The following is a 24713-nucleotide window of genomic DNA, read 5'->3' on the forward strand; positions in this document are numbered from 1 at the left end:
GGACAAGCTTTGCCGTTGCTTGTTTCTTAAAACTGTTGCATTTCTCAACATTGGCAAAGTTCATGAATCCATAAAAAACAAAAATAAAACAATTGCTGGGGAGATGACAACTCAAACAATAGGCTGATGTAGGTATACCACCCATACAGAAATAAGTGAAGTGCAGGTCTGCATGTATTTCACTACGGTGGCAAACGACCATTTGTAAGAAAATAGTTAATTTTAAAAAGCTACATTAATCTGGCATTCAGAGGGATGTTGTAAATTCTGCCCCAGCTCTAACCTGCAGTCAGTAAACAGGTGTTCTGAATGTCATATTAGCCGAGCAGAAAAACAGAAGTAGTGAGTGGAAGCAGCTGAAAGTCAGTAAAGTTCAATCCGTTTCCAGTGGGATTTCAGGCAATACGACATGACTGATACACAACAGATGACAGCACCTTTCTGCTTCGGAGACACATGGCTCCAAAAGGCTCGTTTTGTCGGAAAAGCGGTTTTTAAAATGACCAGTCTGCTCTGAAAACCAAAAGAAAGAGCTTCATTTGATTTATTTATGTTTTATGCTTATCTTTCATTCTCTTTGGCTTGAAAATGTCAATGAGAAGACTGTCACACACACAAATGTGTGACACTCATGCTTTTGAGTTTTTATTTGAGGCAGCAGTGAAAGAAAGTCTTTTGTTTTTAAGAAATGATTAGAAGAAATATCAACCAATTCAAAAACGGCAGCATTTAAAACAAAAAGTGGCATAAAACAAGGTAAAGAGGTTGTTCAGAGTGTTTTAGGAGGTGTGATGGGTCTATTTGTGACTCGTTTTCTGTTTCACTTACTTAAAATATTTTAATAGTAATATCTGGACCCATAAAATCAAATCTTTGGTTTTAAATTTTTAAGATCACTCAAACATATTTTAAAGGATAATGAATATGTCTAGATATATGACCAAGTATCACTAATGTATTAAAGCAGAGAAATTACCATCTGTTTGGAGGTAGGCCATCATATGCATCTTTATTATTTCAGCACAAAGTATTTTCATACATACATAGTATTATTTTTTCAAAACGTCTCGACATCCGGTATGACATGAAAAATGAATATTAATGCAAAAGACTAGATGACTGAACAAGAGGCCAGTTTATGTTCTCTTCATAACTTCCTGAACAGTTAATAAGTAATGTAATGCAAATAAAACAAATCAATATTTATTTACTACCATTACTCTAAACAGTCACTGTATCCTTATACTTTTACATTTTATTGTAAAAATGTTATAGCTTCTATCAATGTAAGAGAGATTTAGACAAACACTTTTCATTTGACCTCTTGCTTCTCTTCTTGTATCGAACCATCATCATCATCATCATCATCATCATCATCATCATCATCATCATCATCATCATCATCATCATCATCATCATCATCATCATCATCATCATCATCANCATCATCATCATCATCATCATCATCATCATCATCATCATCATCATCATCATCATCATCATCATCATCATCATCATCATCATCATCATCATCATCACTGGTAGAGGTCGTCATCCCCTTCCTCTCTGTACAGACTCGGCCTCTCCGATCCAGAACCTGGCCCAGACCCCTGACCTCCGGACCGGGTTCCCGTAGCAGACGGAAACCTGGAGGAAACATCTAATGTAAGAACTCTGGACGAAAATGAAAACAGAGTCAGGTGACCTGTGGCTGCTCTTCTGCAACCCGTGTGGCGGACCTGAAGTTCCCGAAGCCTCGGCTCTGCTGCAGAGTCTGAGCAAACATCTCGTATTTGCGGATGTCGTTGTCGCTGACGGAGCGACGAGCGAAGCGCATGGCCTCTTCAAAGTGGTCCTTTCTGATCTCTGGGACCGGGTCGAAGTCCTCGTCCTGTGAAAAGATGAACACGGGATTAGCTACAAAGAGGCTAGATCAGAAACCCTGAAGGTCCCGGGACGCACAGCACCGAACACAAAGCCCAAAACTGGTTTGAGATGTGAGTATAGATGTGAGTATAATTCAGTGGAACGCAGAGGCCAAATGGAAGAGCAGCAGCGACGACTGACCATGGGGATTCCTGGTCTGCTCTGCCTCTGACGCTCAGCCTTGATCTCGGCTTCGATGGCCTCCCGGATGGCCAGCTTACAGGCGCGCTGGCAGATCTCCGTCAAGTCGGCTCCGGAGAAACCCTCAGTGATCCCAGAGAGGAACTCCAGATCCACATCCTGCAGGTACAGAATCCCACACAAAACGAGGCAGCAGAGAAGAAAAACAGTCATCAAAATGCTACTTTTCTCTGGGTTTCTACTCTGCAGCAATCAGCAGGTAAATGTTAATGTTTTTCATCATGACATTAAAGGTCAGGACATTACAGCCACACCCCTTGAACTTTTTCACGTTTGACCCATTCTGGTTTCTTTACACCACTAATCTGGAGCAAACAGCCAAAAACTGAGTTCCTTTAAATCGGGGCTAAAAACCCCACCTGTTTAGAGTTGCCTTTGATTAATCATAACAGGAACATTGATCAGTATCCTTCATGCATGGAAACTGTGGTCTTCTGGCGCTCCAGCCATTATTTTCATGTATTTATTATTTATGTTTTGCAATGTTGGTCTTCAACCCAACACAGTGTTTAGCCCGTAAAACAAAAGATTACATTTTGTTCTAATCTGATCAGATTACCCTCCCCCACATGTTTGCCTTTCTGTGTCTTTCTGCAAATGTCTCACAACTGCCTTTTACACATTTCAAATCATTATTTGTAGATAATTTGTAAGAACACTGTCCAATTATGTATTATTTTCTGTTGGTTTTGCAAATAAAAGTCCCTAAAATACGCTGGACGAACAGATTTTTCCTATGGCGGAGGTCTAATTTAAGATTTAATCTGATAAAGGAGGGAGTTAAACCAGGCCTTGTTGCGTCCATCAACAGAAATCATTTAACATTTTAATTCATAATTTACCTCTCTTGGTTCGTTACGTACAGCTACATGCCAGACGGATCAAATGAGAACTGTGTCTCTGCAGGTCTTACCCGTGCAACCGGTGATTTGCGCAGGTTGGCTTTCAGAATGGCTGTGCGAGACGGTTTGTCTGGAAGTGGGATGTAGATGAGCTGGTCCAAACGGCCCGGCCGCAGGATGGCCGGGTCTATGATGTCAGGTCTGGTTTGATGGGAGGAAAGGAGCTCAGCACGGACTTCACGTCTGTTCACCCATTATTCACAGCAGACATGCAGAGAGGCGGCACCTGTTTGTGGCGCCGATGATGAAGACGTTCTTCTTGTCCGACATGCCGTCCATCTCGGTGAGGATCTGGTTGATGACTCTGTCCGCGGCTCCGCCGGCGTCCCCCGCCCCGCCTCCCCGCGACTTGGCAATGGAGTCCAACTCGTCAAAAAACAAGATGCAGGGGGCCGCCTGCCTGGCCTGAGGCGCGGAGGAAAAATTACCAAAAAGGTCAGACGACAGAAGCTCCAAGAGTCGATGTTCACCGTCAGAGACCTCCCCACCTTGTCAAACACATCTCTGACATTGGCCTCCGACTCTCCGAACCACATGGTGAGCATCTCAGGCCCTTTGATGGACACAAAGTTCGCCTGGCACTCGTTGGCGATGGCCTTCGCCAGGAGCGTTTTTCCGCAGCCCGGTGGGCCGTAGAACAGCACCCCACGGGACGGCGTCATCCCAAACTTCAGGAACTTGTCAGGATACTCCACTGGATACTGGAGGAATCAGTAAGAACATGTGTGGGTCGTCTAAGGGAGCTTGGACTGTGACTGCAGTGCAGAGTGTGCTGTGAGCGTTTCCTCCACCTGAACGAGCTCTTGGAGTTCTCGTTTGACCTCGTCCAGACCACCGATGTCCTCCCAGTTGACCTGAGGGACCTCTGCTACGGTCTCCCTCAGAGCTGATGGGTTGCTTTGACTCAGGGCCCACTAAAAACAATTCAGTTCAGAAGTATTCTTATACACAGCATTGTCTTTACATGTCTTCATATTGTGATTACAAGGAGTCACACTTTCCTGTGATATTCTAAATTAGTCCATATTATTATTTCATATTTTAACTAAGGTCTATCAAAGCTTTTCCCCCATTTTTACCAGATTTTATACCTGACCACAGAACTGAGTACAACTTAGAATTTTTCATTGATTCACTTAGAGAAATTATTACAAATGTCTAAACATCCAAAATTTACATTTTTTCATTGGTCATTTGAGTTGCTGAACATGTAGGCAATTGTATGAAAATGCCTACATTTTCATATGTAGGCATATGAAAATGCCTACATAAGAAAATACCTACATATGAAAGCTTAAAGAAATTAAGCTTAATGTTTTAAGCTTAAAAATAGCTTAATTAAAAAATTAAGCTATTTATAAGCTAAAAAAAATATCTTAAAATGGCATCTTAACTCAAAAAAAAACTCTCAGGAGGGCTACAGTATGCAATTCTTATAAAAAATATAAATATGCTTCTTACATATTTATTTAAACTGTCTCTATGCCCTGACTGCATGATATGAGACAGATAATCTGTGAAAAGATTGAGCTCCTCCAACCAGTCAGTGCCTAGTGGAGGGTCTTGGCGCTGCCAATCCTGCTCCTGTACACGCTGCTCAATGAGCTAACGACCGAGAAAAAATTTACTGTTCGTAATCGGCCATGCTACCGGCAGGTTGTGCTTCAGGGTACCAGAGAGCATTGGTGAGGGTGTGAGCATCTCATACGTGAGGGTGATTGACAGCGCTAAGACTCACCTCCTGCCTCTGATTGGTTGTTTTTGACTGAGCGGTGTGTTTCTGTAGTTAGCACTGGTAAGACAGAGAAGCTCATAGATTATCTCTCTCACATTATGCTGTCATGACATAGTGACAGTTTTAACAAATATGTAAAAAACAAACATTTTATATGTTACACACTGCAGTTTTGAGGAAATTTTAAAAGAAAAAAATAATTCTTATCTCACGGGTAGCAAGAAAGCCACGAAGTAAGCTTCGCATGTTAACACACAGCCTGATTACGTGTCGCATATCAACCTGGAAGTCGTCCATGGTGACGGCCAGAGAGTTGAGCAGGTCAGCGTCGATAGTTTCGTCCTCCAGGTCGATGAGCGTCATCTTCTTGCGGATCGCTTGCAGAGCAGCTTCAGAGCACAGGGCGGCGAGGTCGGCGCCCACGTGTCCGTGTGTTTCCATGGCGATCTGACATCAAATTAGGACACGTAGAAAGTCAGAGTGACGGCAGAAGGATCTACCAGCTAACAACCGATGTGGAGAGAGCAGGACTGTTTCTTATTCACATCTATAAACATCTCAGCAAGTTTCACTGACTTTTAAGTGCRGAGTTTTTCCGACTGCCTTTGTCATTATCATCCCGTTAGCTGCTTTTTGAACTTGCAAGAGTAACATTTAAAAATGAATTTTAAAATTTTAGGTCTCGAGATTATTAAGTAATGCCTCATTTGCATGTAGTCTCACTGCTATTTGCTGGGAAGGAGCTTATTTTATTTTATTTGAGGATAAAATTGTGGAATAAACTGAGGTATAAACACGTGTTGTTACAACATGCTTATAAAATCTGCCTGAAGGAGTCAATGCTGCTTGCATATAAAAACACAATGGAAATTCTAAAAACATTTTCAGTTTTTTACTTTTAATCAAGAATCATTTTATTCCACTACTCAATTATGTTCTSTTTTGTGACTGACGTTTTTAGTTGTGATGCGACAAAATGGTTTAAAAACCAAGACTCTGTAACTTATTAGCTAACGCACTCCTGATTTTAGCATGAAATGTTAGATTTTTACTGAAATTATTGTGATTTTTATTTTATTTATTTATTTATTTTTATTTTTTGCAGTAGCAGCTCACCTTTTCCAGGTCAACATCATCCTCCAGCTTCATATTCTTGGTGTGGATCTGCAGGATCTCCAGCCTGCCGGTAGAATCTGGGATCCCGATGTCGATCTCTCGATCAAACCTGCCTGGAGAGCATCGGGGTTTCCGTGAATGCATCTGAATGCATCAGTGTGTGTTTCTGCGACACGTGTGTCGTGTGTGTGTGCGTCTCCGTCCTGACCGAAGCGCCTCAGAGCGGAGTCGATGCTGTTCGGCCGGTTCGTCGCCGCCATCACGACCACGTGAGCCCTTTGCTTCAGCCCGTCCATCAGGGTCAGCAGCTGCGACACGATGCGCCTCTCCACCTCGCCGTGAGTCTGCGTACGCACCGTCACACAACACATGCCAGAGGACGGCAAAGACGTGTCGGTTTCTGATGGAATACCTGGACGTGCTCACCTTCTCTCTCTTGGGAGCGATGGCGTCCAGCTCATCGATGAAGATGATGGCCGGAGCGTTGCTCTCTGCCTCCTCAAACGCCTTTCTTAGGTTGCTTTCAGATTCCCCTGCCAACTTACTCATGATCTCAGGACCTTGTGATAGAATAAGCAGGAAGCAAGCAGGTAAGTGAGAAAGAAAAAATAGAAAAAACTTGTTAGTATGGATGGGCATTTATCGTATCGTTTATCACTTATTGTGATAAATTTCCTGTCATGATAACAATTTGAATTTATTGTTGTTATGATAAACTCCAATTAATAGTCTTTAAAACCCTCTAAACTGTCCGTATTGTTGGGATTGCAATTGTTACTATTTCTTTTCCATTTTGTTCAATGAAAGTATCAATAAATTTCTTTATGTGACTGGTGTTGTCATAGTGAAGCATAGCACCAATAGGTACGTTTTTCCAGAGCAGTATTTGCGGTTGTGGAGTTATGGTTGCTATGTTATGCAGACACACCAACAGTTATCTAAAGAAAAAGTAATAAATAGTTCACATTGTCATTTTTATTGTTGTTACAATACCATCACAAATTTTCTTGATAAAACTTTAAGTCCATATTGTCTCACCGCTCTACTTGTAAGGCGACGTTTTTCCAGCCCTTTGCAGTGTAATACAATTAAACGACGGAAAACGACTCACCGTTGATCAGAAAGAAGAAGGCGCCGGTTTCATTGGCGACCGCTCGGGCCACAAGGGTCTTCCCTGTACCTGCTGGGCCATAAAGCAGGATACCTCTGGGGGGCTGAGAGAGACGACAGACAACAAGCAGTAGAAGTGACCGACAGGATGTGAAGACAGCGGCTTTATGCTTGGATCGGAATGACAAGTTTGAGAGCGCCACACCTTAACTCCGATCGCCTTGAAGAGCCCGGGGTGCCGGAGAGGAAGCTCCACCATCTCTTTGATCTGAGCCAGTTGTTTCCGACAGCCTCCGATATCGTCATACCCGACATCGTTCAGATTCTCCTCTTCATCCTGCCACAGAAAGCAGGGAAACCCAGGACGCTCCGACGACCGGGCGGAGACGTTTTCTTAAAACATAACAGGCTTTGACATTGTTTCAGGGGAGGAACCTTTCCGTTTAGGCTGCGCTGTTGAACAGCTCAGATCCAAGGATTTAAGGTGCAGGACTTAAAACCAGTTTATAAATATTTAAATATTACACACAATGCTTGGAAACAACTGGTTCTTTTTCCCAGATTTTTGTCACGCCACATGCATAAAATTCCTAATAAAATTAGTATTTTATTAGGAATTTATGTCATAAAGGAGTACAGCATTTTGCAGGTCAGAAAGTTCAGTTTTGCTCTCATTGAAAGTACTGGCTGCCCTGGACTTTATTTGCAGGTGTCAGAGTAAAGGGACTGTATGTAAATAGAAAAAAAACGACTGGTTTCAGGTGTTTGTTTAACTCACATCCACTTCTGGAGGGTTCCTACATTTTCTCCACAGCAACTCAAAGAAAACATGTTCTGCCTCCTGACTAGAGGTAGAACGTTTTCCTTTCCTGTCACCCCCATCACATGCCCCCTGAATGCAACGCCTTCATACAGACCTCTCTTTTTATCGGCTCTCCTTCGCAGTAGATGACGGTGTCTGGGGCGACGATGCAGTGAGGGCTCGGGTCCGTCTCCACCACCTTGAACTCTACAGCTCTCATGCTTCCCCGCACCAAGAAGATGTCGCCTGAAGACAGCACAGTGCTGTCAGAAACACTCAGAAGATGAAGTTTCTGTGACTCAAGGAGCCAGATTTTTGTTTTGGTACAATCCTGTCTTCGTACCTTTGTGCACCGGCCGGTACGCCTCCAGAAAGTATGGCTTGAGGAAAACGTCAAAGAGGTTCCCCGTCAGGCCCTCGATGGTGTCGTCAATGGGGAGGAGGTGGATCTTTTTCCCATACTTGATGTCAGGGCAGGCGTGGATACTGGCATGTCAGAAACATGAACTTTTGTCACGTATGGCAACCTATTTCATCTATCTACATCTGTCATGATGTTAAGCCACAGCGGACTCCTGGAAATTTCCATTTGGGATCAACAAATTCACTCGTCTGTAATTCCAAATCATTCACAGAAAATTTACATATTTGCTGATTTGTTTTTTGTAGAGCATATATAAAATATCTCCCCCCCCCCAAAAAAAAGTGGCTTGGGAAGCTGAAATACTTAGAAGCAATGCTATTTCACATGCTATTACTCTGACGCTGAACTGTTCATCCAGGCGGTGGCGTTAGCTTCTGTGGTAGTAGCAAGACGGTTTCCCCTTTTCGTCTTATTGCAGATGAATTTGGTATTTGTGCTATTAAATTAGATCGTTTTAGATATTATTAGAGGGTTTCTCAAGGTTTAGTGGATTTCATCCATATGCTGATAATTGTGGCCCCTGACATTCATGATACCTGGAATCCACTGTATATTAATTTCCATAAATGAATTGTTGCGAGAAAGGACAACAGAGACGGTCTCCAAAAACACCAATTTGATTACTTTGTTCTCACCTGCGTAATAATCTAAAATAACAACAATAATAATAATAATAATTAAAAAACGGTTTGAGGAATATATATATTAATTGCACAGCAATTTCTATGCAGTCTTTCACAGATTCTATTTTAAAAACCCATCAAAAACAATTAACATTTCAATTAAAGAGGGCTACTAATAAATTAAAGCAAGACTCAAATGTATTATTTCAACTAGTAGTTATTCACTCCTGATGAAATGAGGAGGAGTTGTCGTGAGGGACTGATCAACCAATCAGAATCAACCAATCATTAAATCAGAAGCCATGTCATGCGATGGCATGTTAGCCAAATAATAAACCAATTCACTCCCCCCTCTCCCTAAACTCTCTTTGCAAGTCAGGGATATTTTTTCAAAACCAAAAATATCAACAAATGCGATAGGATTTAATTTGTACGCCACTGTTTTGGCGCCCGTCTAGCATAGCGCCCCTATCCATCGCATACCCATTTTTTAAAGTTTTATTTTATTTTTTTGCCCATCTTCCCAGGCATCATTGAGGAATGTCGTAATAAAAATACTGAGCTAGACTGGCTCACAAATTGAGAGAATGAGAGTTTGTTTAATTTAAAGTTTCCTATAAAATGGAAAATCTTGTTGGTAAAAAGGTCAAATTCAAAGTGTGTGTGTGTGTGCGTGTGTGTGTGTGTGCCCTCCACACAGATCTATACCTGATGACATCACCGAGGCGAACTCGCAGGTTGTTGCGCGTCACCCTGTTCATCCGAATCTTCTCGGGCCCGCAGGTGTCATCCGTCAGGACGATGCACACGGTTTGCCGTCGCTTCCGTCCTCTCAGCACCACGGTGTCCCCGCGGAAGAGCTGCAGCTCCTCCGTCTTATTCTAGCGTGGAGACGCACAGTTCTGAGAGCAAAAACAATACTTTCGTGAATCTGCTGTCTGGATTCACGCAGAAACTCACCTGCGACAGGCTGACAATGCTGCTGTCCTCGTTGAGCGCTTCGTCCACAATCAGCCTGTTCGGTCTGTGTTTCTCCTTCAGGATGGCGGTGGAGAAATCCTCTCCCTTCGGCCTTCCAGACAGGAGACACATTGACACGTTCACATGCAGCCCCACATGCTCCACACTCAAAGATCTAATTTCTTCATGTGACTCTGAGCCGTATTTAGAAACTCTCTGGCTCTCCGCAAAGCAACTTTTGTTTTTCACTTTGATAGACCTAAAAATATCTAAATTCATCAAAGGTTTTGATCTTATTTTGGAACATTTGATCTCTTTTATAAATGGCTAAGTCCTTTAATCTGATTTTTTTTGTTTGTTTTATTTCTATATGTTTAAAATAATGCAGCTGTTTACTCACTCTGCTCCTCCCGGGCCTGGCATGTCTCCTCTCCTTCGTCTTGAAGATTCAGATAAGCTCAATTTTACGCTGCAGAATATTCAACACAGTCGGTCCCTTATGTTTCAAAGCCTCGAGCTTTCTGTCTGATCTTTTTAGTCTTTGGTGAGCTGCTTTTGTTCTTCAGAGGCCAAAAAGTTCCCAGCTGAGACTCCCAGCCTTTTGTTTTATTTTTTCCTTTTTCCTCACTTGTCTTCAGTCTTCATGTTTGCAGGAGCCTCGCTCTGCCTGGGTGACATAAACACGTCCGTCTGCTTCTCCTGTTATAACCCCAACATGAGCGCCCACACACACGCAGGGATCCCAGGCTCTTTACCTTGGAGAGCGTCCCAAAGCACACGGTGCGCAGACAGTGTGAGGTTTCCTCCTACCCCTCGCTCCTCGCCTGCAAAAATGTAAAACCGAGAGCTCAGCTGCTCCCAGCAGCTGCTGAATATTCATGTGTCCAAATAAATTCTGCATAGAGATTTCCTTTTCTCCTCAAAATAGGAGCTGTGTTTTGCGTCATCTCCCGGATCAGCCACGTCTTTTTTTTTTTTTAATTTATTTGTTATTTTTTGTTGAAATGCGAGCTGCTGTTGTGTCCCAGCTGCTCTGAACCGTCACCGGCTCCCTTCCTGACGCACTGAGTGCTTGTGTTGGGTATTCATCGCCTGGGTCAGAGTTTGGAAAGGGGCTTAGGGGCAGTAGCCCAGGGTGGGGGGAGGGATGCGGGGATGCAAAAAAAAAAAAAGTCTCTGCTAATATGAAAATCATGGGCTCATGTATATTCTATTGAAATACTATTTGACTTTTATTCATTTATCTACACTCAAATGTTTGAAAACGATTATCTTTTTGGGGACCAAATGGGGGGAGCCATCGGTCACGTTTTAAACCAACCCTCCATCAAGTCGTATCTGCAAATGTGTAAACCTACCCAATAATATTTCGCAATTTGCATGAGATTAGGGCTCTAAAAGTGGCTGCAGCCCAGGATCTCTTATCCTTCTAAATCCGGCCGTGTTCATTGAAAAGTCTATTGCTTTGTCATGTTGCAACGACAAATCGGGCTGGGATATTATGCAGCAGTAATTCAGCCCTTTGATACCACCGAGCTAACAGACAGAGTTAACCATTGTATTTATGTAAATTTAAAAAATGGCCGTCCAATTACATTGACAGTTCAGAAGAGGATAGTATGAATGAGAGAAGCAGGTGGGAGAATCTATTTGCAGCTGTTCTTCATGATCTTGACAAACATGGACTTTAGAAGAGTGGCAAAAAGAATCCATAGCTGAAAGAAAGTCAAAGAAAGCTATGATAAGAGACCAAAAGTTTGACATTCAGCCTAAAGGCTCACTGACGGCAACAGCAAAAGAAATAAAAATAAATCACAGAACACAGCAACGGACTGGCGACCTGTCCAGGGTGCAGCTCACCTCTCGCCCGTTGACCGCCGGAGATATTCACCAGCGCTTCTCCCGACCCCAAGGGGAATGAGAGTGTAAGAGAATGGATGAATCCTGCACATCAACCTGAGTGCAGCATCCAGAGACAGAGAGGTTGGTTGGAGTTGATGGGTTTACTTAGATTGGGGGAGTGAAATAGTATACAAATGCCGAGAAAACTGATCAGATTTTTAACAGTGAAAACCACGTCTGATATTTCTTCCAGTACAGATTTGCTCTCCTTTGTGTTCTTTTCAGTCACATAAAGTTCCAGAAGCATGCACCGAAGTTTGCGGTCGTACTGTGACAAAATGTGAAAATGATGCGTGAATAAATCTGCAAGGCACTGGGCACACAACTTCTACACAGCAGCATATGTTTTGCTTAAATTTTTTATTTTTTTTGCTTTTATTTACTAAAATTGTTCTGTAACAAGAAACAAATGACAGGAAAATCAACCATTTTCTACAGTCTGAAACGTGGCTGTTCTCTCCAAACGGGTTCCTCTTATCAAAATGAAGTGACAGAAAACATTTTGACAACGAAATAACATTGAGGAATAAAGCAAGAGGTAGAGAAAGTGCAAAAGCACAAACAGGAACACGTCTCAGGGGAAATTATTGACAAAACAAACCGATGTGTAAAAAAAACGAGTAAAGCAAGAAAACTTAGAACGGGTGCTGAGGAAATGGGTGGTCTGCTCCCATGATGCCACCAGGAGTGTAAAAACGCATTTTAATATTTGTTTGCCTCGCTGATATTCTATTGTTCAATGAGGACTTTACAATGCAAATATGTGTTCAGTATTCTGCTGGTTTTGGTGCATTTTCCATTACTTTTTCAAAGGCCAGAAACATTTTAAATGAGGTCAGACCACACCAGTGATGTGCGATGAGGTTCATTGCTGGTGAGGCACTGACTTAATGACTTATAGCCTACACTATGCATGTTATTGGACGTACGGAAATTTCGCCCAGGCATACAAAGCTGGGGGGGCAAAAAGACTAATCTTTTACATGTCATCCATAGCCGCGTTAACTCAGCGAAACTTAGAAATGTGGGTATTAATTTCGTGCTATGATCCACAGCAAAGGGAAAGAGGTATTCGCCATGCTACACGCACTCGTTGCCATAGCAACTGACAACAATGCCACTTCATGTTTTAGGATTTAACACCAAAAAAACATTCAAGAATTTTGCACACAGAAAAGAACATTTAGTTTGTTGTTGTAGTACGTTTTAGGCTTAATGTTTTATTAATAAATAATTGCTGTGGTAGATTACCAAGCTACCGCTTTACTGAATTATTTAGACATACAAACTGTAGCCCACAAAACGCACATTTCATTTAAAAAAACTAAACAAAAATCTTATTTTACATCTTACATCTTATTGCTGTCTTACCTTTACTTATCAATGAAATCCATGCACCGCTAATTCTGCACAAAAATATCCGTTCATCCAAAGCCAAGTCTATCCTCCCCATGTCTTTTCTACTCCGTTTGAGAATCATCAAACTGTCTCTAAGTAAAACTTTCAGCTCCGGTGTTGGTCTTCCTTTAGTTATCATCTCCTGCTTCAATTGAAAATCCACTTTAGAAAACTGTTTAAGTGTAGAAATGTAGTCTTTCATGTTGACGTCGGAAGAGAGAAGAAAACAAATATAACGCTGTACTTTACTTATTTACTGAATGGCTAGCTCCATGTATCTTACTCTACAGTTGTGGAGTCACAATATCTGAGATCATGAGCGCCCCCTGCTATAAAGCAAGAGAACTGCCTGCCTCACCTCGAGTGTGTTCTCTGTCGTTTCTGATTGCTCCGCCGCACACAAAACACGATACACACACAGTTATTGGTGACAAAAAAAAAACACTGTCATTATATACATGAGCTAAATTATGGAAAATCAGTCCATATATTAAATGTTTTTTAGCCATTTTATTGCCGGCGTACAGACAGGACGAACATGCTGTCATATAATGTCAGCCAGTGYAGTTAGCGAGAGGTTGCGCAATCCYAGGTGAGGCTCARCTCGCWGCTGCCTCACCGGCTTCGCTTCTGAGCATTTGAATGGGAAAATGCGAAAATCCAGCGATTTTGAAGAAAAAATAATCAGAATTGGTTAAGCTATGTAAAAAATAGGTACTTCATAGTACAAACCACATGGTGAAAAAAGCAATATAAATGATTTTATTACTATTTTTCCATGATGACAGGTGAGGCTCTGCCTTACCTGCCTACCCAGACCTCACGTCACTGGACCACACCCATTATTTGACTTACTTTAATTGACATGTAAATTGATCGCTGTTTTCTGTATGCTAACTTATAAATGTCCACCATGTTTAAATGCTAGCAATCAGAGTCCAGTTAGACCAAAAGAATCTCACACTTATACTGTCACGTAATTTGGCTTTTTTTTTTTTTTTTTAGCCAAAATAAACAAAAACAACTAAATAAATGTGGGTTGGACGTGTAACCCAGACAAATGCAAAAATCTTCCGTTGTGACGCTTTCAAGAACCAACCGGCGAAGACGATGAATAGATTCATATGTCTGATCTATTCATATGAAAATTGTGCCGAACATGAGCAGACTTCAGCTCGTTAGCTACAGCGGGATCGCGGTTTTCTTCGCTACATAAAGAGTGTCGCATGCATGTAAAGTCAAAATATTAGACAAACAGAAAATATTATCTCAGTCCATGAAAATTTATTGGTTTGCTGCTGCAGAGACTTTGCGTTATTCCTCTTGATCCCTTAGATAAGTCCAAATCCAGTCCTGGGGGAAATGTGGCTTAATTACCTCTGTAAGCAGTTCTGCAAAGGCTTAATAAAGACTAATTTGTTTAAATGAAATGTTTAGCCAGGTGAGCATTTAAAACATGCAGAACATTGACATTTGAGGACTGGAAGTGGACAGCACTGCTTCATGGAAATCATTCAGTTCTGATGATTTGCTTTAAAAAAATCAGTTCAATCTGTTTTGGATTAAACTTTTACACTTGGATATCAAGTTTTAGTTCCTGCAGTTCTGCTTTGGACCTACATTTAATGAACTGCAGGTTTTGGTATTTTTTTTAGTGTTTAGTTTTAAAACGTCTAGTGGGTTTTTTTAGTGAGCTGTCACAACAGCATACACATAAAAAATTGAAAAACAACCAGTTTGAAGCAGTTTTGTTCCTCCTTTTTGCAGACAGAAACTTAATTTAGAATTATAAATCAAAGTTATGTAAAGTAAAGAGTATATTTGCAAAAACGATTCCCTGACGTCAGAATCTAAAAGGCCCAATCGACCAGAACAAATTCTATCTGATCACTTTATGGACCTTTAGTTTCCAGCTGTTCATGTGATGCTTTAGGCGGCAGATGAAAAACATCAGCCCTCAAATAATAACCTTTAAAAAAAAACCGAGAGAAAACACCGGCTGGCTATGCTGATGAGCTCTGGGTCGACATAAACACAAATTATGTAACCGTGACGCTTCAGTCCAGCTTCAGGGTATGTAAAAAAAATCTGCTTCTATCTGAGCTGCTATTTTTGTTTTTCCACTACGCTTCTTCCATATGAAGAAGAATCAAACTTACAAGCATGAAGCTGTCCTACCACAGACCTAAAATTTAAACGTAACATGGATTCTGAGGCGATGTGCACAAAAACACAAACTATCTTAAACAGATTAATTAAAACAAAAAAAGTGCTGAAATTTTTTGAAAATAAAATAAAATACCTTTTTGTGTCTGATCTATTCATATGAAAATGTTCTGATATTCTACCTTGTTTTTGGCCATCATTTGTGCTTCATTCAGTAGAAAAATCCTCCTAGAAAATCCTGTGAAATTCCTACACAGACTAAACAAAAGCTGAGCCGTGTTTGATTGATGCTTTTCTCAAAGCTTATATTACCTAATGTAAAGACATGCATTTTTCTTTCTTTACTACTTGAGCTATATTTAGATATTAACATAACAGTCTGAGTGTATTTTTTGCGTCATCGCAGCAGTCATTGTCCTCAAAGTGTGTTTTCTGCAGAACCTTGATGTGACGCTCGTAGATCTTGAGGGCGGGTCCGAGTTTGATCGACAGGCCGGTCAAAACGTCGTTGCGTTGCATGAGGAGGAGAGACTTCCCGTCGATTTCCTGTGGAACAGAGCACAGCAGAGAGTGTAGCAGGTCTATGGAGTCTGCAACAATTCAACAGACGCAGTCTCTGGCGCCCACTACTGGCAGAAACAGCCTCACCTGGGTCCTGAAGGCCGCCGCCTGCTCGGGGAAACCCACGGCTGTGAAATAACTGACCACGTCAGACACGGTCCAGTCCACCGGGCTTACTCTGGTGCTGCCAAACTTCATGTGCCTTTGGGTAAAAAACAAACAAACAAACAAACAAAGAAAAATCAAGTTGGACTTTTATAAAACCCACTGGGTAGAGAGAAATCATGAAGCCCAGCTACAGGGGATTTTAAAAGTGGGATTAAAAGCGACATTAAAAGAAGATTTCCATGGCTAATGTTGCACATACTGTCCACAATTCAGTTGAAAAACTACTAAATATGTTGGGTGGGAGTGGGGTATGAAAAATGTCAGATAACCCAGTGGTCACACCTTTAAGCTAACACTTTGTTGAATCAACTTCATATTTATTTTCAGCAGTCAGTCTTCCTTCAGTTGGCCATCAGTTTCAGTGAATATAGAAAACAGTATAAAGTTCAGCCATCGTAGTAGAAACTTTCTGATATTTGCTTGTTTGAATATTTTAGCTAAAGCCACGGTTTTAAAATGATTTCAATGTACAAAGGTATAAGTCAGGAGAAGGGTGCAATATGGAGACGGCCCTTGTCAAACTGTTCGATCTACATAAAAACATACTGTGAAAGAACCACAGTGCTGGTTCTGTTCTTCGGTGCAGCATTCAACACTGATATTCTAATCGGACAGAGCTGGATTGGACTTTCTGGTCCGGTACTTGACTGGATCAAATCTTACCTAAACAGGGACTTTTTCGTGTCAGTCGGTAACTTCTCAGCAGAACGGACAAAAGTCACATATGGGGCCGCCCTTGGGTTCCATCCTGGGACCCTTCTTATTTAATATCTACATGCTCCCACTTACTCAGGTTACAACATGTCATAAATTAAGGTACCATAATCATAAAGAGGACACACAGAGCTCTACATTACAACGTCACCAGGTAACCATGAACCCATTTGAGTGCTGAACAAATCAACGTGTGGATGTGCCACAACTTGATCAGAAACAGAAAATAAACTGAAGATATTATCTTTGGACCCAAAGAGGAAGGACCTAGAGTCAGCACGGGTCTTATTACAACTAGAAACCAGCGATCAGGCCTGAAACCCGGGTGCAGTGATGGACTCTGACATGAACCTTCAGTCACATAAAGACAGTTACAAAGTCGGCCTTCTATCACCTGAAGAACATTTCCAGGATTAACAAATAAATGTCTCAGCAAGAACTAGAAAAAATCGTTTTACACGTGGATGAAATTAAGTTTTGACCCAAAATGTTTGATTGTTGATGCAGGAGGAGGAATGTTACTTTGCTACATCCGACAGAAAATCTGTGTGGTCAGCAGGACAAAGGCTGTGGACGTAAGATACCGTTTTCATCTACAAACGGCTATTTACTCACCCTCGGCTGCTGTCATTAGCGCCTCGTTCCTCGGGGAGGCTGGAGTCCCTCGGGGAGGCGGTGGGAGTGAGCATGCAGGACGAAGCACCGATCTCTGTTTTATACTCCAAGTCTACCGGGGAAATTTTGGGACAAGTGTTATTCACACCAATATGCGCAGGTACACTCAGGTAGTGAGATATCGGAGAGGGGAAGCTTACTGCGAAAGCTCGAGGTGGTGAGGTTTATTTCATCGTGGTGTGTGTAGCCCTGTGTGTGGAGGAAAAACAAGTCAAACAGAATCCAAGGAAAAAGCGAGCATCCAGAGCGATACAACCTTCCTCTGAAACAAAGGACAACAGGAGGTGGCTGCATGATGATACAACTGCAGCGGCACATTAAGACCATCTGCTGTGGGCGTGTGAATGATGATGCGTTGGCCATGAAGTGCGGGGACGGGGGGAGCCCAGTTTGCCAAGGTTGATGAGTCACCCCTCAGTCAAGCGCTGGAGTGCGCCCGAGTTCAACTGGGTCTTTCTGTTTACTTTAAAAAATATATGAAACTCTCTTCTACTAGGAGGTGAAAATACAACCGTACTCATTGACATGTTAGCTATTAGATCATTTTACCCTCGTTCCAACTGACTGAACTCTCCCAAATCACCTAAAATTTCCTCGACTCCTCAAATAGGGAAACTCAACACCTAGAGTATCACTTTATTCTGGCGTGTTAAAACAAACAAAATGAGGAAAACACTTTCTTGTGAGATGTGTGTATGAACCTATACGGTGCTGTGCGAAAGTATTCGTACCTACTGCACTTTTTCACATTTTGACTAACAGACTTCGACTGGCTTTATTAAGATTTCACGTTAAAGACCAACACTTAGAGCTTAGCTGCTGTGAAATGGAAACAAAACGTTGTTTTCCATCTGTTCCTAATTCTGAAAGGTGAGTCACGCCATGGAAATCAGCCGCTGGTATTCTGAAACGTCTAATTAAAATGCATTGCAGCTGGAGGTCATCTGATTCGTAAATAAGAGTAAAGCTGCGTTTAATTTCATCTCAGGATAAATAGTTCATTTATGGCTTGTGAAAATTAAATATTTGGCCTGTTAGCAAAACGATTCATCATTTCATTCAACTGTGCAGGACGAGAGGCGCATCTGAAAGATGCAGGACTCTGGCCCTCTAGGAACGCGGTTTGAGACCACCACGCCAGAACTATCCGCTGCCAGATACTTACAGCATCAACCTGAACACTACATGACATTTGTTTGATTGAAATCGGAAGCTAAGCCACCTTATTTTCATAAAATAAATCCGCCAGCGATGGAGGTGAACTGGTTTGTCTGGACGGACTCACGAGGTGATCTGAGGAGAATGCTCCCTCCTCGGAGGAGGCACCGTTACACTCAGACCACGAGGCTCCGTCGGCAGGTGGAGAGCGGGACTCTGGAGGAAAATCAAGCTCACACATCCCTGAAAGGCGACACAGGAAGACAGAATGTGTATTTAAAGTATCACTTCTGCTCACTCTTCAAAACAAATAAAAAAAGACGAAATTTGATACAAATTTAAACATTAAAGAAAGTATTTGTTTTCTTTTGGACTTTTTCACATTTTTGCCCCATCATAGCTATATCAATGTATTTTAGCATAGTGCATAATTTGCAACGTTTAATTAAAATGAGAAACAATTTTATAAAAATTCATCAGAAAAGCAGCCAAGTTATGCATTCCCAGCTCAGATGGGATAATCAGTGAATCAGACAACTATTAGCTAAATTTGTCCTTCATAGAAAAGTGTCAGGAATAAAGACAGAGGTCTTATTTCACAGTTATGCACTATTTCTATTAGCCAATCACCTGAAATCCCAACAGGTTTGTGGCAAAATGTGAACATTTTCCAGTACGAATACTCTTTTTTTCAAAGTTTAAGACATTTGATCATGTAAAAGGAACCCGAACTGATAGCTGAACACGGACCTTTTCCATCCTCCCTCTGCCGCTGAGGGCTCTCCTCCTTCAGCTCCCTCGGAAAGCCCGCATCTTCTCCGCTTTTCTCAGCAAGTCCAGCTTCGGTTGTCATGGCTACCGGGGAAAGTCCTCCATCCTCATCAGAACTCCTGGGATCATCATCATTGTCTTTCTCTTCCTCCTCTTCTCCCTGGCCCTCCTCTTCCTCCTCGCCGGTTTCCATGGGCTCGCTCTCCGGACGGGCTGGAGGTGGGGACTGTAGAGACAAAGTGAACATGTCCTCTCTCTCTTATTTTGTTTTTCAAATTCAAAGAGATAAAACAGACACATAGCCTATCAGAAATAACGATCCGCCCACTGTAGTAGTCTAGTCAAGTTTTCGCCTACGGGGAGAGAGAAGAAGCGGGGAGCAGAGTGCGCTGTGAGGGACGGTAGAAAGATTTTAATGAGGCACCGAGGGGAGGAGGGAAAAAAAAAACACCAATAAAGTCGATGCCGAGTCCCTCCGCCGGGCTCAATGCGCGGCAGCGGCACGGCTCAAGTTTTTTTTTTTTTTTTTTTTTTTTTTTTTTTTTTTCTTCACAGTCGCCGCCTGCCGCGCGGCCTTGCCCGGACGCGAGGCGCGCTCCTTTCCACACAAACTTCCAACAAAGGGAAACCAGAAGGACGGGGTGCCGGACACCATCTGGACGCGGCCTGAGAGCGCTGGACGGCGGTCAGCGCGCAGCGAGGCGGGCGGCGCTCCTCGCGCTGGTGTCCTGGGAGCCGCCCGCTCGTCTGCGCGTGCAGCCCGCACAATGAAGCTAGCATCTGATTCGGTGCTCCACTAAAGGGCTATTCCGCTGCATTTCATGACTCTGAGCTGCCGCGATGGGCTCTAGCCGAGCTTACATACTTTGGATCAACATTAGATTATTTTTCTTCTTTTGCTCTTATCTTTGGTTTGTTATTTTGTTTTTATTTCCTTTTAATTCCCGTAAAGCACTTTGTATTGCCTTGCTGATGTATAAATATATAAATAAAATTATATTTACCTTTACCAGCTGAGAATTCAAAATCATTTAAAATGGCCAACCTTGAGTTGGACTGTACTTTGCACCCTGCTGCTTCTTGCCAAAAACAGTTTGCTGTTTACGAAAAAGACAGAGGGTTAGCAAAAACGTGTGTTTTGTTTTTTCTTCTCCACTAGACGTCGGTCAAGATTGAGATTATGCTTATTATTCCAGGTTTATCGTTTAGAAAACCTTTAGTCAATTTGTGTGATGTAAAAAAGAAAAAACAATGCTATTTTAAAACTTTGCTGGGTTTAAGACCATTTTGCAATAGATTCACCTTAAAATCTATACACCTAGACAAACAGATTATGTAAAACAGAATAAAATTTTAAAACTTTTTTTTCAACATATGCAAAAACTGAAGAAAAAAAAACACACAAAAAACAAACAACAATTAAAGCTGTTTAGCTGCTTGACACAATTTAAAACTTTGTTCATTTCAAAATCTATAACACAAAGGAAACACCGAGAGGAAAACATGTTCTGACAGACCTCAGGAAATACAATGTGAACACAGCGCTCCCATTATGAAGCATGGTGGTGGTAGTATTGTAATGTGGGGATACATAGAGCTAGTTCAAATTAAATCCAAGTTGTAAACACTCTCTTTAATTAAACTGAAAAAATCTGCATTTCAAGGCTTTTCTGGCTTTCTTACATGGGGCTAAAACACATTGTTTAACGTCTTGTTAAACAATGAGCAAGAAATGCAGGGGATGATACATAAAGGTCAAAGGTGATTTGGAAAGCTTTTGTTTAGATTGGAACCAATTTACACGAGGCACATCTTAAAAACTGCTCCTCTTATAGACAGGCTAAACCCGTCTACAACTTTAATAAGTTTTTTTTAATATTAATATTATTATTATTATTACTTTTAATACAGGAAATTTGTCCAAGTTCAGCCAGTGCTCTTTTGAAAGATGAATAAAATACTAAGTGATGCAAAAAGAAACGATTAATTCACAAATAACAAATAGCATTTGCATAATCTGCCTTCGGTGTATTTGGATAAATTAGATGCAGCCTTCTTTTTTTTAACACAACTTTAGTCTGTCTTGCCTAAAAAAGTCACATCATTTTTTTGTTCTTTTTGTCCTTTTTTTTTTTTTTTTTTTACTTTTTTAATAATTGAAAAGAAACAAATAAACAAAACAAAAAAAGGATTCACTAATGTCCAAAGCCCAACAATCCCCTAAAAAGCTCATTTTTGTTGCAGTTTAAACCCTTTTGTAATTTTCAACTTCTATTTGAAATAGTTAAAGGGTTCACGTACCCCAAGTTGTTTTCTATAATTTGATATTACCGTAGAAAAGTCCTGTCTAGGTTTGACCTACATCTAACAGGTTAAGTTTTTAAGATGTTCCTCTCCATATCTTACGCTAGGAATCCACCTATCGTCGCATTTTTTTGTTTAATTTTCACAAGTTAAAACGCGATTCACAAACCGCGTTTTAAGGGAAACATACTGAGCCTGAAAACATTCCAAGTATTTTAGCTCCAAGTTGTTGAATGCAGCGGAATAGGCTTTTAGTGGAGCACTGAATCGGATGCCAACTTCAGCGCCGTGCAGCCCGCACCTTTTGTGCAGAAAGCCGACACACACGCACATGATCCGCCAGATGCAGCGCAAATAAAAAGAGAGAGAGAGAGAGAGAGMGARRGAGAGAGAGAGAGAGAGAGAGAGAGAGAGAGAGAGAGAGAGAAGAAAAGACGCATCGAAGTAACAATGAACCGAGTCTGAGAACCGAAAAAAATAATCCCGACTGAGAAGAACAATGTAATAAAAACAGGCTTATTTGAACAGCAATGTAATTATTTATCAACCTATAAGCCCGGCGCGCCTCGGTGCCACGCGTGCTGTTTTAAAAACACCGATCATTAATTTATGAGCGAAGCCCATCGAGGCAGATCCACTCAGTTCGCTTCGTGGCGACAGACGGGACAGACGTGTCAGAAATAATAAGTTGCCCACCTTCTTCGCTGCGCGCTTGTCCTGCAGTGCGCTTCTCGCAAGTCTATCGGCGGACGAATCACTCGGCTCGGGCTCGTCCGGCTCCATCCCCCGCAGAGGAAGAGTGATGTTCCCGCAGCGCGTCCTGCGCAGCATGCCCCTCTCCACCTCTCGCTCCATCACCACTTTGACTTTGCCTCGGGTCAGCTTCTCCTCCGACAGCCGCTCCTGGCTGCTCAGGTAGCCCAGGATCTCCTTCAAGCCCAGCGGCTTCACGTGGCCTCGGGTCGCGGCGGCGGAGCCCCCGCCACCTCCTCCTCCTCCTCCTCCACCTCCTGCTGCTCGGAGAGGCTTCTCGGACAGAGCTGCCAGTTCGCGCAGCTCGGAGTTGGCGTGGCGGTGCGCTGCTTTGGTGCTTCCTCCTCCGAGTCGAAGTTTGGGCTGGCCAGACTCGGTCTGCCTCTGTGTCTGGGCTTGGCTGTCGCTCCCGGAGTAAGTTTGGCTTCGGGTGTCAGCTCCAGACAGACCGGGCTTCGTTCCTCCGCCGGACGGAACATCCTCACTCCGGTCTCCGGTGCCCGCGCCGCGGCTGACTCCGAGCGGCAGGCAGCCCCCCGCTCCCTGCTGTCCTAATCCCTTGTCTCTCGGTGCACTTGCTTTCTCCTCTTCACAGCCGCTCCCGACAGCGCAGCTCGTTGTTGCGCCACAACTGAGGCACCCGTTTCCGCTACCCGGGCTGGAGGCAGGCTGGAGCTTTTTGTTTCGACTGCCGACTGATGTTTCGGCGCGGGGATCCGGCTCCGTCTCGCCCTCCTCCGGGTCGGTGAAGCTGTGCGCGCTGTCGCCGTTGTTGTTGTTGTTGTTGTTCGGATGATCGGGTTTGGTCCGCTCCCTCGGTGTATCCACGCCGCCGCCGAACTCGCTCCGTTTTCTGCTTTTCCTCTGCACCTTGGCCGCGTTTCGGTACGATATCGATCCCTTGTAGCTAACTTTGAGCACCGTCTGCTCCTGGATGAGTTTTTCCAGCTCCGTCCTGGTTCGGTCTGGGTCTGACCCGTGTCGCCTCCGGACCATTCGACAAATCCTTTCCAGATCCGGACGGGCTTTCCTCGAACGGAGAGAGTCGATAGTTTCCAGGATCCACTCTCGGTACTTGTTGGGCTCGGACATCTTCTCTCCTTTGTGGGTGCGGACGGGGCTCGGCCCGAGAGTGCGTCTTCTTGTTTCACCGGTGACGCTGTGCCAGAGCTGGGAAGCCAAAGTGCGGCGGTACCCCCCACACCCCTCTCTGGCTGGAGAACTGAGGACGGAAGTCTATGGCAAGCCGTTGCTGTAAATATTCCGTATCTTTGACGAAGAATAGAATATCTTCATCTTTATTGCCTCAAAGTGGGGAAATTCAGGTGTACCTAGTCACGGTAACAAATTTTGTGGGACGATAAATTGTCCCAGAGGTCATTGCGATAAACGATAATATTGTTCTTTTCAGCATATTTTCAAGTAATACCATGGTAATGATGGCATACAATGAAAGAACACACCCTTAAAGATAAAAAAAAATTAAACATGGAAATTGAAAGACATTTTAAATATCTAACATAAGTAAACAAAACAACAAATAAAATTAATTATGAAGTCTCTGTAAGCAAATTTGTTCTTTAAAAAAGGGCTAATTGATACCAAAGCACTTGGAAGACTTTTGTCATCCAAGTTTTTGGTAGAAAGAGAGAGAGAGAGAGAGAGAGAGAGAGAGAGAGAGAGAGAGAGAGAGAGAGAGAGAGAGAGAGAGAGAGAAAGGAGAAAATGGAAATTTTTGAGCTTGTTTTAATTCATCATACATTTAATTGATTTATTGCTCATTGCTACAGGCTTAGGTGTGTCAGGAGCAAAGTGACAGGCGATTTTTGCTCTTCAGGGTCGCCAACCACATCACAATCCTCCAGACCTTCAGCACTGCAGGCTTCCAGATTCCCCAAGGTTCCTCTGCCTTCATCACCGACCATCATCAGGGCTTTTCAAGGCACATACGTCAATCGCCTCAGGTTGCTCTACCATCGGTCCTGGCCACCTAATCGGCCATGTCACAGATCTCCTGCACCGCAGCCCTTCAAAGTTTTGCACCACCAACCTGCAGAGTCCAAGCTCCTGCACTGCAGGTCTTCTGACTCCAACTTCTTCCACCAAATGTTATACTTCCTGCGCCACAGTCGCACATTCACATTGTGGATTCCTGTAGATCCACAATTCTCTGATACCATGTCTGATTTTATTAAAAGATTTTCCTGTGATGTCACTCAAGGACACAAACTGTTTTAAGTGCTACCTTAAATTGCACCCACAGATGTGTCTCTGCATAACCCAAATGTTGGGAATTAACACACGAGAAGCTTACTTCTAACTTCTCAAAAGTCTCAAAGAGAAT

At 42.7% G+C, this 24713-nt stretch overlaps 2 protein-coding genes across 5 annotated transcripts; both read right to left on the reverse strand.

Moving 5' to 3' along the window:
• Positions 1-982: 982 nt before the first annotated feature.
• On the reverse strand, positions 983-10564 carry LOC103482061 (transitional endoplasmic reticulum ATPase). Of its 3 annotated transcripts, XM_008398033.2 has the most exons (19): positions 10200-10557; positions 9800-9911; positions 9548-9720; positions 8136-8278; positions 7908-8038; positions 7196-7327; positions 6992-7094; positions 6307-6440; positions 6089-6224; positions 5881-5993; positions 5047-5211; positions 3821-3943; positions 3518-3730; positions 3256-3434; positions 3041-3170; positions 2068-2226; positions 1740-1891; positions 1513-1647; positions 983-1347 (listed from the first exon to the last, which is right to left on the reverse strand). In XM_008398033.2, the coding sequence occupies exons 1-18, from the start codon at positions 10220-10222 to the stop codon at positions 1536-1538; spliced, it is 2433 nt and encodes an 810-aa protein (XP_008396255.1). In that variant the 5' UTR covers positions 10223-10557; the 3' UTR covers positions 983-1347; positions 1513-1535. The 3 variants fall into 3 exon arrangements, with proteins under 3 accessions (XP_008396255.1, XP_008395448.1, XP_008394706.1); XM_008397226.1 differs by having other exon boundaries at positions 983-1373; positions 1539-1647; positions 5881-5989; positions 6089-6440; positions 10200-10564; XM_008396484.1 differs by having other exon boundaries at positions 983-1365; positions 1531-1647; positions 5881-5989; positions 6089-6440; positions 10200-10564.
• samd1b (sterile alpha motif domain containing 1b) lies at positions 10417-23634 on the reverse strand. 2 transcript variants are annotated; one of them, XM_017306655.1, is made up of 8 exons: positions 22313-23634; positions 19292-19538; positions 18669-18784; positions 17524-17572; positions 17324-17435; positions 15914-16028; positions 15707-15811; positions 10417-10623 (listed from the first exon to the last, which is right to left on the reverse strand). In XM_017306655.1, the coding sequence occupies exons 1-8, from the start codon at positions 23459-23461 to the stop codon at positions 10606-10608; spliced, it is 1911 nt and encodes a 636-aa protein (XP_017162144.1). In that variant the 5' UTR covers positions 23462-23634; the 3' UTR covers positions 10417-10605. The 2 variants fall into 2 exon arrangements, with proteins under 2 accessions (XP_017162144.1, XP_008397451.1); XM_008399229.2 differs by lacking the exon at positions 10417-10623 and having other exon boundaries at positions 14086-15811; positions 22313-23632.
• Between the last annotated feature and the right edge of the window lie 1079 nt (positions 23635-24713).

Source organism: Poecilia reticulata, linkage group LG1 (genome assembly GCF_000633615.1).
Source record: "Poecilia reticulata strain Guanapo linkage group LG1, Guppy_female_1.0+MT, whole genome shotgun sequence".
Classification (NCBI taxonomy): domain Eukaryota; kingdom Metazoa; phylum Chordata; class Actinopteri; order Cyprinodontiformes; family Poeciliidae; genus Poecilia; species Poecilia reticulata.